This window comes from Pristis pectinata, chromosome 1 (genome assembly GCF_009764475.1).
Source record: "Pristis pectinata isolate sPriPec2 chromosome 1, sPriPec2.1.pri, whole genome shotgun sequence".
Classification (NCBI taxonomy): domain Eukaryota; kingdom Metazoa; phylum Chordata; class Chondrichthyes; order Rhinopristiformes; family Pristidae; genus Pristis; species Pristis pectinata.
This window is the reverse complement of record NC_067405.1, coordinates 104,885,246-104,899,393: the sequence shown is the minus strand read 5'-3', so window position 1 is coordinate 104,899,393 and position 14,148 is coordinate 104,885,246. Positions and strand designations below refer to the sequence as shown.

Here is a 14,148-nt window from a genome sequence, read left to right as displayed (position 1 = left end):
GATCCCTCAAGGTTGCCACACAGGTTGATAGTTTTGTTAAGAAGGCATATGGAGTGTTGGCCTTCATTAGTCAGGAAGCTTTAGAGAGGGTGCAGGAGACTTACCAGGATGCTGCCTGGATTAGAAAGCATGTCTTAGGAGGATAGGTTGAGTGAGCTAGGGATTTTCTCTTTGGAGAGGAGGAGGATTAGAGGTGTACAAGTTGATAAGAGGCATTGATCAAGTGGACAGACAGAGACTTTTTCCCAGGGCGACATTGGCTAACACGAGGTGACATAATTTTAAGGTGAATGGAGGAAAATACAAGGGGGATGTCAGGGGTAAGTTTTTTTTAAAATACAGAGTGGTGGGTGTGTGAAACACATTGCCAGCAGAGGTTGTGGGGGAAGATACATTGGGGACATTTAAGAGACTCTTAGATTGACACATGCATGATAGAGAAATTGGGGGGGGGGGGGGGGGGGGTTGCTATGTTGGAGGGAAAGGTTAGATAGATCTTCGAGCAGGATAAAATGTCGGCACAATACTGTGGGCCGAAGGGCCTGCACTGTGCTGTTATGTTCTATAAGGCTAACAAAATACCAGTTATAATGGGTATTTTTAATTAGTAAACAATAAAAAGCTGATCAGGTTCATAAAAAGCTGATCAGGTTCACAAAAAGCAAATGCCATACATGTAAATTCCCCAGAAGATAATTACATTTTTTCCCTCTCAGTATACAAGATAGTCAATATATTTCTTCAAAAAATATTAATTTTGGAATGGCATCCTGTAAGCCAACTGTGGTACTTCATAAAGCCTTACTGACACAGGACAGGGTCTGATCATCTTCTATTTTTCTTGATGCTATTCCACTGGTCAATTAATGTACAATGATAAGTGTGCTATTTTAGTTTAGTTGGAAACATTCACATTGAGAGGATGTGGGTTCAAGCCAAATGTTAACTCCTCCAGTTCAGCAAATAAAAGCTACTGCAGATATCTAATTATACTGAAGCCATCTTGTCCAAATGAATACAAAAAAAACTTCCAAAGCATAATTTGAACAGCAGAGAATCTTGGCCAACACTTCATACATTATTTAGACCACAGAGATGAATACAATTCTTTTTTTTAAAAAAGTTGCTAACTCCATTCTCATTCCTGTTAATATGCCCCAACTACAACTCAGTATTTTTGAACTGTAGTCACTGTAATGTAGAAAAATCAAGTCAATTTGTACACAGGAAGCTGACAAACAGCAACAGATAATGCCTTGATCTGCTCCAGTAAAATTGCCTGAAGAATTAGTGTTGGCCAGGACAATCAAGACAACTCTGCTACTCTTCCTTAATGTAATACTCTGGAATCTTTCACATCACTTGGGAAATTACATTCTTCGCATATCTTAGAGTCATAGAATCATCAAGCAATACAGCATAGATACAGGCCCTTTGGCCAACCAATCTATGCCGACCACAGTGTCCACCCAGTTAGTCCCAATTTCTTGCATTCGGCCCATATCCCTCCAAGCCCCACATCTCCATGTATCTAACCAAGTGCTTCTTAAATGACACTACTGCACCTGCCTCAACCACTTCCTCTTGCAGCTTATTCCATATACTCACGACTCTAAAAAGACCTAGCCTGGCCAACCTTTCCCTATAACTCAGGCCCTCTAGTTCTGGCAACATCCTCGTAAATCTTTTCTGCACTCCTTCCAGTTTAACCACATCTTTCCTATAACGGTAACCAAAACTGTACACAGTACTCCAAGAGCAGCCTCACCAACAACTTATACAACTGCATCATAATGTCCCAACTCCTGTACTCAATGCTCTAACTGATGAAGGCCAGCGTGCTAAACACCTTTTTCACCACCTTGTCTACTTGTGATGCCGCTTTCAACAAACTATGCACTTGTACTCTGAGGTCCCTCTGTTCCATTAGATTCCCTGATCCTCTACCATTCATAGTACGAGTCCTATTCTGGTTTGACTTTCCAAAATGCATCACCTCACACTTATCCATATTGAAATCCATTTGCCACTCCTTGGTCCACTTCCCTGACTGATGAAGATCCCCTTCTTCACTATCAACAACACCTCCTAATTTTATGTCATCTACAAACTTGCTGATCAAGCCTTGTGGATTCACATCCAAATCATTTATATAATGAATGAATAACAAGAATCCCAAATCCGACCTCTGTGGCATACCACTACTCGTCAGTCTCCTTTCTGAGAAAGGAACTTCAACCACCATCCTCTGCTTCCCACCTCCAAACCAATTTTGAATCCATCTAACGAGCTCTCTCTGGATCGCATGGGACCCAGCTTTCCAGACTAACCTGCCATGCGGGACCTTGTCAAAAGCCTTGCTAAATAACATCCACTGCCCTTCCCTCATCTACCCTTTTGGTTAACTCTTCAAAGAACTCAAAAAGATTTGACAAACATGACTTCCCACACACAAAGCTTTGCTGACTCCTCCTAATCTGACTCTGTCTATCCAAATGCTGGTAGATCCTGTCCCTCAGAATTTCCTCCAGTATCTTTCCCATCTTAAATGAAGTGGCAAAAAAAATGAAAGGCCTTACTCTAATGTTTTATGCTAGTGCAGATGACAGAAATCAGGCAAATTGTAATGTGTCAAATATGTGGTTAAAATTATAAAAAACTTGAAGGAAAAATGTTAGTTTCTCATTTTCATAAATTTTGTACTTTGAGGGGGAAAATATTGGAAACTCTCTCCACTTCATCATCTTGCCTCATGTTTTCTTTCCTCACTATAACATTTCAACCGTCAAGACAACAGAGTGGAAAGCTGACATCATAAACTTGCATTTTAGCTGCTGGGCTTTAACTACAAATGGCTTCATATTTTTTCCCCCACATTGTGCGACCATTCTTTTGGCCCTTAATCCTCATCAGGAAATCCTTCAGTGAACAAAATTTAATTCATGTAATTAACTGTTGCAATTCCAAATGAGAATGAGAGGAGAAAAGGATGGCAAAGGATTTGAGAAAAGAGAATTTCTTGAATCTCATTTTAATTTTAATCACACAGTTAAGGTTCTGAAGATAAAAGCCTCTCATTGAATAAAGATACTCAGATTAATTCTAGAGGCCAGCTACTGTTTTGTTACATTTTAAACTTTAGTCATGTACATGTAGCACATCAAATAAAGCACAGCAAATTGTAATAAGTGTTTCAGATAACAGACATCAAGAAAACTGAACTAGGTTTCTCAATATCCCAGAAAGAGCAAACATTACTGATCTTGTGCTTTACTGCCAGTTTCCTGTATTAACTCCATATCCCTTGAATTCCTTATTCTCAATGGCTAATCCCCTATTCTGAAACTGTGACCACTGGTTCAGCCATAAGGAACATCATGCCTGCATCAACCCTGTCAAATTCCATAATGAGTTGGTATATTTCAATAAGATTGTTAAAATGTGACAAATAGGAGGAGATAATTTGACCCCTCAAGCCTGTTCTGCCATTCAACAAAATCATGGTTGATCTCCCTAAACACCATTTTCCTTCACTATACCAACATTACTGATTTTTTTTAAATATCCATAAATATATTGATAATTGTTTTGGATGCAACCAATGAATGAGCCTCCACAGCACTTGTGTGTAGAATTCCAAAGATTCAATACACAAAGTAATTATGCATCATGTCAGTACTGAATGGGCCATTCTTTACTTTGAGACTATGACTCCTAGTTCTCGACTACCTAACCAAAGGAAGCATCCTCCCCATAGGTACTCTGTTGAGCCCTCCAAGTATTTTGTATGCTTCTAAAGAAGAGGCATAACTACTTACTCTCTCATCTTACAATAGACCCACCAATCCAGGAATCAATCTGCACTCACTCCAATCGCAAGTGTAACCTTCCCAATTAAGCAGTCCAAAACTGTACTCCAGGTATGTGTCGTCTCAAGGAGCCCCTTTGATAGCAAATATTTCCCAATTTCTTTTATTAAAAAATACTCAGGATTTGTTTTCTCCATCAAAATGGATGAACTCAAAATACATCTCTGCCAGTTCCCACTCATCTATTTTACGAGATACATCCTCAATCTCCAACACATCCGTAAAACGTCATTTCCCTTCCATAAATTCATTCCAACTCTGCTCAATCATGTTCTGACCATCTCAATTGTCTACACACTCCAGTATTTTCCTGACAACGTCAGATCAACAAATTGGTTTACTGTTTTCTCTCTCTTTCCATTTTTAAAATAGAGATTAATCTCATCAAAACCCCTCTAAGATTTTTGAAGCTTATTCAACCTTACTGGGTTTTGGAATTTAAGTAATCCAGACAGTTTATAAGTATAATAAATACCCCAGAACTGTACCGTTTCTCACATTGCAGCCCTTGTGTTGAGACATTGTTTATGTTGAGCAACACGCTGCCACATCCTTGAATGACAAACTATTTCTATGAATGCAGATAAATACTAGAAAAAAGGCAAGCCAATCAGTAAAACAAACATGCCTTTTTAGTGTGTTTTATGTTACCCATGGAGGCAAGCCCCTCCCTCATCCTGAATAATTGAGAGTCAACCGCCAACAATTATCTGTTTATGTTGAGCAACACGCTGCCACATCCTTGAATGACAAACTATTTCTATGAATGCAGATAAATACTAGAAAAAAGGCAAGCCAATCAGTAAAACAAACATGCCTTTTTAGTGTGTTTTATGTTACCCATGGAGGCAAGCCCCTCCCTCATCCTGAATAATTGAGAGTCAACCGCCAACAATTATCAGTTGAAAAGTTTCTTAAACCAGACTTTTGTTAGTCATCTTGCAAGAAAATTGCTATGAAAACCAAAACATTATGGTAATAACCAACTATGTAGAAAGTAAAATTGGTCATTCCAAAAGGGTTTGAATTTCTAAGAGTGGAACTAAAATTTGAACTAATATTACAAGAGATGCAATAAATATCTTGGTTAAAATATACTCTGAGGTGAGAATACAGGTTCGCATCAGATCAATGCATTTCTGGTAGTTTAAAGCATTTCTATTAAGTCAGATAGTGGCACTATCAGTATTTTTATTATTAATGTTGATTTGATCTGGAGACAATTTTCAATGCGTGTTATTTGTTCTATGAATGATCTGTATTAATGTCACACCCTTAACATATTAAAACATCCCTAGCTGTCCCAAGGGAGGAATTACAAATGGAGCCGGTATTGGTCCTATCAGCCAACTGACCTAATTCTGACCATATGATTGGAACACTAGGGGATGTGAGAGAAGCAGCATTACTTACAAGTGATACTATGTTGGTGAAAATAGGTAATCTTTTGTTCTTGGAGTGAATCTTGCTCACTGTTCCAAACAAAACTGCCAGCTTTAAGTTCTAGACTTAAACAGTCCTATTTTAATTCCCAGACTGACCAAGAGATGCTGCCACATCCATCCAAAAATAAAGATGAATCTTGCTGGGATTCTGGCAAAGTCTAACCTGAAGACATTATTCAATCCTATGGGGATTCTTGGCTTTTGAAATGGGCTTATGAAATTGATACTTTGCTTTCATTTATTAATTTGGAATTATTTCCGAGTGCTTTAAAGTACTACATCTTTTTCAATTTTTCAGAACTTATCTGAACAATTTAAATACTCTCACAATATCACTGACACTTAAACTATGAAAAGCCTAGCTGCTTTATAAGACAAAGCTGCACCCTCAGCTTCACCTTCTTTTAATGCTCATCAGGGGTGCTCCAGGCTGAAACAGTTTACCGCAAAAGCCCTTTTTACCAGCAGTTCCACACTGCAGAAGGCCAATGAGATCAGCACAGGGGGAGGCAGACAAGTACCACAAGCAGTGATTCAGGTAAGAAGCCACTGGAAATTTAGCATTAAATAGGATGCTAACATTATACAAAGTCTGGTTCAGTACAAGATAATGGGAAGAGAGCTCTGAAGTATCTTGTAAACTCTCCAGTAATGCATTACCCCTTCCATATGAAATAAACTTGGGACCTAAAGTGTCTGGAAATTTGTTTCATCTCCAATTCTCAATCTACTATGCAAATGCACTCAAACTTTTCCTTTTGCAGTTTACTCTCCATAAGTTGTGTTCATTTTAATGAACTAAAATTAAGCAAAGTAGCACAAAGTGGGTTTTAAGTGTCAAACAACTGCCTCAAGATCATTTGAATTGAAAAAGAATCTGACAATATTGCTTTTTGAGGAGTAATTATGTACTTTTTCTAAACTTAGTTGCACAATCTTTTAAACCACAGATCCATCTGTCCCTTCATCTGATCATCAGTCCTACCCATGATATTCTTTCAATTTCAGAAAGGGAACAACTTCATTCAAAAATTGCCTCTTTACAAAGCCATGGCTTCACTGGTAGGATCTCATACAACCCTTTTGCACAGGATAATGGGTAAACTAAGAAAAAAAGAATCCCAATGAGTCCATGGGCCAGTATTATGAACAATAATAATAAACCCTCCACAAGCTCTGCAGCTGCAGGTATCCTCATGAACCTGCCCACAAGCCTTTTGTTCTTGGGTAGGGTGACAGATGCACTCAGTTCCAGGTCATTCTAATATGATTTACACTTTTATAAATACTGCACTTTGTTACAGTAACTAAATCAAATTTTATTTTCCATACATTAAACAATGGCTGCAGTTGTTAAATCGCAAGTCCTTTCAACTTGTGGTAGTGCATATAAACTTTAACATTTTGTCAGAGTCCTCTCAAATAAATTTACATACCTTATGTAAATTTTCTATTACACTTGCATTCATTTTACATAATAATTGCTCTAATCCTTTAAGGATTAAATAAATGTAAAGTTCAAAGAAACAATATGCTTTTATATTTTGCATGAAAAATGTTAACCTATCCAGACACAACTCTTGCTTAAGCTATAAACTTCCACAATTATTAGCTGATAAATTATTGCTTTCTAGATTTGGTGCCATGGCAGCAAACAAATTCACGATGAATTTCACTTTTAGAGCCTTAACAGATAGTTTCTTTCCAGCTTTCTGCAACATTTTCATTTTGGGCCAAAACTTCCTGAACACAATACATTTTTTTTTACTCAAATCTTCCATCCAGAAAAAGAACCAAATAACAATTTTGTTTCACAGTAATCGACTTCATCACACTAGTTAATATCTCAAGGCTTAAATTTTGAGTTCACCTAAACAAATGACTTAAAACAGTGCATTGTTTGAACTCTTTAGCAGATACTTTTCATCCGAAGTGGCATGTATATGGGATTTTGAAAGGATATTCAATGAAGTTGTACATGATAAACTGCATAGCAAAGTTAAAGCCAATGGAATTAGAGGTAGAGGTAACCAAGGTACAAGCAGACAGTCATCTTGAACGGTTATTTTTCAGACTGCATTAGTATACAATGGAAAGTTAACAATGAAAGCAAGTTGATAGACCATTATTTAGAGAGTCTAAAAACCTGTAGGTTGTTATCCTTCAGAAGAGGTTCAAGGAATATTAAATGGTGTGCAAAATTATGAGCTAGAGTGCACGAGACAAACCTGATTTCACAAGTGGGTGGGTATCAGAGAACACAAATTTAAGATAATTAAGACAAGAATCAGGAGAGATATTTTGACTTCTGTAGCAAGCAATGATATGGATTGTGTTGACCTGCAAATACAATAGTAACTTTCAAAAGGGAACTGGATATACTTAATTTGCAGAGCTTTCTTGATTTATGAAAAGAGAAAATGTATTCAAGGAACATATTCAAGTTAAAATTTCATAAACTGAAAATGCAGTATATTCCTATGTTCTGAGAGTAGCATTTTATTCAGCACAGCAAAAATAACTCCATAAATTGAGGCTACATGCCACAAAGAGTCAATGGCATCACACAGAAAATTAATAAATTGAGTGCTCATCAAGAGAGGAATTACTGAATTGGAACGATAATTTGACAATTCTTTCAGAAACTCAACACAGATTCGATAAATACATTAGATTCCTCTGCCATTTAGATTCTAGGATTTTACAAACATTGTCAGTGCATTTAGATTTCAGCTCCAGTATAATGTGCATTCCTACCTGTAGATTCAATGTACTCCACACATCGTTCAATAAAAGCTGGTACAGGATTATCAGGAGTAACCACATCTTCAAGGGGAACCCCAAAGTAATTACTCTCCCAATTTCTTCTTGCAGGTAGTACAGGTTTCGGCCCCTTTGAAAGGTAATTCAATTAGGTTTCAACTGTGTTTATGAGCATAAATATTAAACTAAGGTATAATTTCACAAGCTTTCATTCTTAGCATTACATGCTAGTGTGGCACTTGAAAACTATTGCTACTTTTTCAGTAAAGAAGGAATTTCCACAAATTTATTGCACTTTTCACAAAAGCAAATTTGAAGAATATGCTGAAATAAACAATCATATCTGGCTGACGTCAACCATTCTTCACTATTTGAAATAATCTTCAAGACCTTAAAACTTACATACATATATACTACCCAATCCTCTAAAATTTTGCAGTAAGTTTTTGGAAATACTTAATTAAAAACAATGCAGAATACAAAGAAATAACAAATTTGTTCAATAAAACAAACAAGATGTTGGTACAAAGTAAGATTTTGATACCTGAATCAAAGTCAGACCACACGGATCAACTGATAAAACAATCCACAGTACAACATTGACAGAGCTCTGGGTCTATTTTGTAATTACTTTCTAACTATCAATTAAGATTGCTCTTTCTTTAATAAAAGCAATTTAGAGTGCGCAACAGTGATCATGATAGTAATAATCATTTGGAAGAAACATTAAACTATCCAAATCATGTCAGCCCACAAATTAAAACAATTCTGTAAGCAAAGTAAATTTCCAATTAAAAACTTGCCTTTTTGTTTGGCTTTTGTGGCTTTGGTTTTGCTGGTTTCTTATCTCTCCTATTCCTCCTCACATCATCAACTTCTGGATCAGATGCAATAGCAGGATTATCAATCCCCGCCTTCCCACAACTTTCTGGGGATAGTAAAGGATCCTCTTCACTCCCACGATGAGTTTTTCCCTTCTTTGGCTTGCGTGAAGATGATGGCACAGTTTCATCATCACTAACATCAAAGCGTTCTCTCCTTCTATAGTACAATCTGGCCTTTCTAAATAGTGTCTTGGATTTGTATTTGTACTTTGAAGGCTTCCGTATTATGGGTTGCTTTGACGATCGATCAATTAAGCCATTTTCTTCTTCACCTTGAGAATTATTTCCTCCAATCAAGGTTGGCTTTCGTATGATCTTAGTTTTTGAATCTTGGGGAATAGAGTATATTTCATCATCCACTTTGGGTTTTAACAGAGAATCTCTTGGGACTGAGTAATTGTCAGTTGGATCTTGGTCATCTGGATGGCCAAAAGGTGCTCGATTGTTTCTCTTTGGATTTTTACCAATTACTTGTTCAATGGTTTTCACAAGATTTGGATCAAGTTTTCTCACATCATGCCTCGAAATAGCAGGTTTGGGTTTAATGGGTGGAGGCACTTTATGGTTCTCATGATTAACAATTGGACTGCTGTGAACTGGATATTCAGTCCCTTCAAAATCTGATCGATGTTTGGAACGATCATTGGATGATGGAAGCAATTGCACCTCATCCCCAATAGGGCTGTATGGTGGAGGTGCTTCATTGTCATCTTCTGAGTCAGGATAATAATTGTAAGCTGGAGAGCTTGCCCGAGGAGACAAGGAAAAGTCCTCACTTACATTAGTGGATTCTCTGGTGCTGTCATACATATAAGAATTTTCAATACTATTTTTCTTCTCTAGAACTTCACTGAAGAATGGTGTGAAGACCTCCGTCTGTCTATGATACTGCGATAAAGAATATATAGCAGTGAACTTTGCAGATATCTCTGTTGCTATATGTTCGCCCTCAGTCATCAATTCTTTAATTGCTTCATTTTCAAAAAAATCAGCTTGACTGTCAGTAACTGCCACCAGCTGAACAGGAATGACGTCTTGCACTTCTGCCAAAAAAGCACGGAGCATTGCCATGGAGGCTTTTCGTTTTGCTGAATAAACTAGGATATACCCATGGACTAACTCATCTTTTCTTACACAAATAGATGAGTGGTATGAAAGTATTGTAATCTGGATTCGTTTACGCTTTTCACCAATAATCTTCTCAAGCAGGAGTGAATTACTGTGACCAGGCTGAGCAGCACTGCAAAACTGAGATTCCAGGAATGGCGAAAGAATTATGTCAACATTAAACGGATCCCCACACATGGCACACATTACAATTCTCAAATCAGCTTCTGACAGATCCTTAATACTGGGCAAAGGACTAACAACATTCAAATTGTTTTTCAATGCTTCCAAAAGTCCTCTAAGAGCTTGTTTTATTTGGAATTCATGAAATTTGCGAGTATAAGTTCCAGAGGGTACATCGACAAAAGGACATTGCAACTTATTGGCAAGTTGCTGTCCCTGAAGTCTTAAAATTGGCAAGTTCTTGCTACCAATGTCTCTCTGGTTTGCTAATATAACTGTGAATGGAAGATTGGCTGTAAACTTGCCTTTCCTGTTTGGGGTAGTTTCACTTCTTATTCGTTCTATGCAATCTGCCATACAACTAAGCGACTCCATTGAGTTATAAACACAGAAATAGCCATGAGGTTGATGTGTTGTAGTCAGACCAGACGATACAAAAGTGTTGAGATCCACTGGTTGAAGATCCAGTTCATAAATCTTACCATCTAAAGTGTACTCATCATCAGTACACTGAACTCGAATTTCATTGGCTAGTTCCTGTGCAAGCCCATCCCTCCCTAAGAGAACAAGTATAAGCTTATCAATATTGGCACTATCCTGATACATGTTTGGCCGATTGTTATCAAACTGTATAAGACTGGTAGAAAGTAATTGTTCCACCTTAATGTCCATGCAATTCTGACTACTTAGACAAGTTTCTTTCGTCGGGTGGTAGACAAATCCTATGTGTTTTAATAGAAGAGATTCCCGATCTGGTGCAAGTTTTTGTAAAGCCCTGTATCTTGGTTCTTCACTTAGAACAGTGTTAATTTCATTCATTTTGGGTGTCGCATTAAGATCTAGATCATAAAAAAGTTCAGAATGTTCAAAAAGCATTTCCTGAAATTCCTCTTTTGCTTTTTCGACTATTTCTCGTTGATGTCTACTATAAACCTCTCTACGATCAGCATCAGTTATAAACTTGCAAGCTTCATTGTCCATGACAAAACATAACACATCTTCCCAGGGCTTCCCAGGAGTTATGAACTGTACCTTTTCAAGGTGCTTCTTAAACTTTTCTTTCATTTCAAGCCTTCGCCTCTCAGAAATCAAATGTTGCACGTGATTGTGGTAAACTTTTTCTCCTTCCGATGTACTGAGAAGGTCAAAAGGAAGTCTCTTATCATTCATGTTATCTATGTGGTCAGTTTCATCCCAGGGTGTTTTTTCTAACACAACAAACCAGAGGGGAAAGTCAGGTCTCTGTTCCAAAACATTTTGAGCTTCTGACCAGTTCAACTGTTCAATTTCTTCAAGCTCAGGAAGCAATGTATTAAGGGCTTTTGGTAACAAAGCAATATATTCTTCCCGTCGTTTTCTAACATGTTCCTGTTTGAGCTGTTCTATGTGCTTAGAAAATGTGTTTTTTGCCTTCTTTGTCCCTTCCAACGTTACATACTCTTCATAATCAGGGTGATTTTTCAGTTTATTACTAACAGTTTTCCACTCTGCATGATAATCTTTCACAGCCTGGACAATCAACTTTTCAAACTTGTCTGTTGCTGAAGCAACAAGTTGTCTCTGTTGTTTATAAGCATCCAAATATGGAATAATCTTCGGCTTTCCCCGTGTTTTATCCAACAACTGAATTAAAGTAGCAAAACACAAGTCCACATTCACATGAAACCGTGCTGAAGTCTCTACAACAGGCATATTTTTTTTGTTGGTTGCAAAAGCCTGCACTTCCCGCAGGTAGTGATCGACACATTCATCACATTTTGTTGCTGCTATAACAATTGGTTTTTTTGTTTTAGCCAGTTGAGCAACAAGGTTATTTACAAACTTCAACTGATCATCAAATTTCCTATTGCACCCTTTGCTCACATCGATGCACAAGAGAAAACCATCGATGGTTAGCTTACCATCTGGCATCTGCTTCTGCTCAAAGTCTTGCTCTAAACCCAGCTGATCAGTGCAGATGTACATTAACTTTTCAGCTGACTGTAATTTTGATACAGCTGCTCGTTTTATATATAGTTGCAAGTTTGTGCTTCGATGAGGCAGAAAGGTTTGGTCATCAATAAACTCAGTTTGTTCAATAACTTGTACTTTATATTCAGTTCCTTCCTCACTTGTGTGGTTTACGTCACCCCAGAACAAAAAATGGTCATTATTGACAACACGGCCTCCAAAATCAATCGTGCTGAGTACTGAGGTATGCTCTGGGTAATAATCATCAGCTTTTGGGTGCACGTATCGATTGCACAAACAGGACTTTCCAACACCACTTGTACCTTTCTCCTTCTCTGTCCCCGATAATCCCACCACACTAATACTGTATGTTGGAGGACGCAGTTCTTTATTTTTTGCCATCATATTTTGCCAGTCATCCCTTTACATTTGAAGACAACATTGGAATGTGCTCCTTTATTCTGTAGTAAACCCACATACAGTGGGTCACTGCTTCTCTTTGACGCAATCCATAATGAGTTCCATTTTCATTGAAAATGCACTTTTCTTCTGAATTTTATTTCTATCCATAGCTCCTCAACATTTAAGTTCTGTTTAAAACAAACAAACAAAATCAGTTGAAAGATTCAAATATCTAGAAAAAAAAATCATCTCAAATATCAAATTGATCACAAACTGGCAATTTTCATTCAATTGTGGCAAATGCAAGTGAAGCTGAGCAGATAATTCAGGAAGAGTTTGTTGATCATCCTTATACCTCAAAACACTATTGAAATTAAATGAATATAACACAGTCAAACTGAAATTTGAAAGTGACATGGAAGTAGAACTTATGATAAGAAGCACAATAGGAGAGAAAAATTAGATTTATAACTGAACTACTCAATAGCAAGAATCTACTGTAGTTTTTTTTACTCAAAGGCAACTGTAATCATTTATTACAAGAATTTTAAATATTAAACCATTTTATTAATGTTTATCTGAATATATCTGATTTTAAACTGTTGACTTAAAAACAGTTTTTATTACTTTGTCATGGCCACCTCAATGAAGACGTATGGTTCTCAATTACTTGATTTTAATAATATTTTCAGTGAATCAGCTAAAATTTTCCCTTTTAATTTTGCACGAATAAGACAATTTTCAAAAATCATCACTTAAATGCTATTTGATAGATTCAGATTCCAAACAAGTAATAGAAAAAAAACGAGTCTTGTGCACACTTACGAAGCCTCAGATTATAAATTACACGCACAGCTGCGGCAATTTCACCGCAGCCAAAACGTATAAATTGCCGAGCCTCACTCAGTGCGCTATGGCAGGTTTATAAAGTACCATTCCGCTGTACACATTTTTTTAAAAATCCCACACCTTTCATGGGGCTGAAACTGACGATATGTGATTAAAGCAAACCAATAAAAGATTAAATTAAAACAGGGTACATAAATTAACAGTGACAATTTTCACAGCTTCCCTTTACCAGGCACTTTTAAAACACGCAAAAAATTGGAATTTAACAAGTAATGGACACTCCAATGTCATCATCTACAGACACCTTCAATAGGCCCAATACCCTCCCCCACTACGAGCAAGAATCCGGAATCTGTATTTTTTTACATATATGTACATACAAATACTTGTGAATCGAATAAACATTAATCCCAATTCGGTTACATCATCACTTTACCATTACACATTTTATGGATTCTTTAAAATCTGTTTCCCGACGCAGTCGCCTGGACAGGTCAAGGAAAGATTGCCTCTCATGACCAACCACCTTCCTCCCCAAATTAAAACATCGCCCCCCCCTCACAAAAAAACCCACACGGAGAAATTATACATCAAACAATCGCAGCCCTCGAAGAGCGAGGCTAGATAGAGGCCGGTTGCCTAATACTCCGCGTTAAATTCCCTCGCCGGCCCAGGTTCACCATCACCCTCCATTGT

General features: G+C 37.3%; 1 protein-coding gene across 1 annotated transcript in view; it reads right to left on the bottom strand.

Moving 5' to 3' along the window:
* Positions 1–14,148, bottom strand: part of arhgap5 (Rho GTPase activating protein 5) — a 48,996-nt gene that overhangs the window by 34,263 nt on the left and 585 nt on the right. Inside the window, exons 2-3 of the mRNA XM_052020148.1 lie at positions 8,881–12,791; positions 8,072–8,207 (exon numbers count right to left, since the gene is read on the bottom strand). Coding sequence (XP_051876108.1) covers positions 8,072–8,207; positions 8,881–12,606 — 3,862 coding nt within the window. The 5' untranslated portion in view covers positions 12,607–12,791. The remainder of the gene's footprint in view (positions 1–8,071; positions 8,208–8,880; positions 12,792–14,148) is intronic.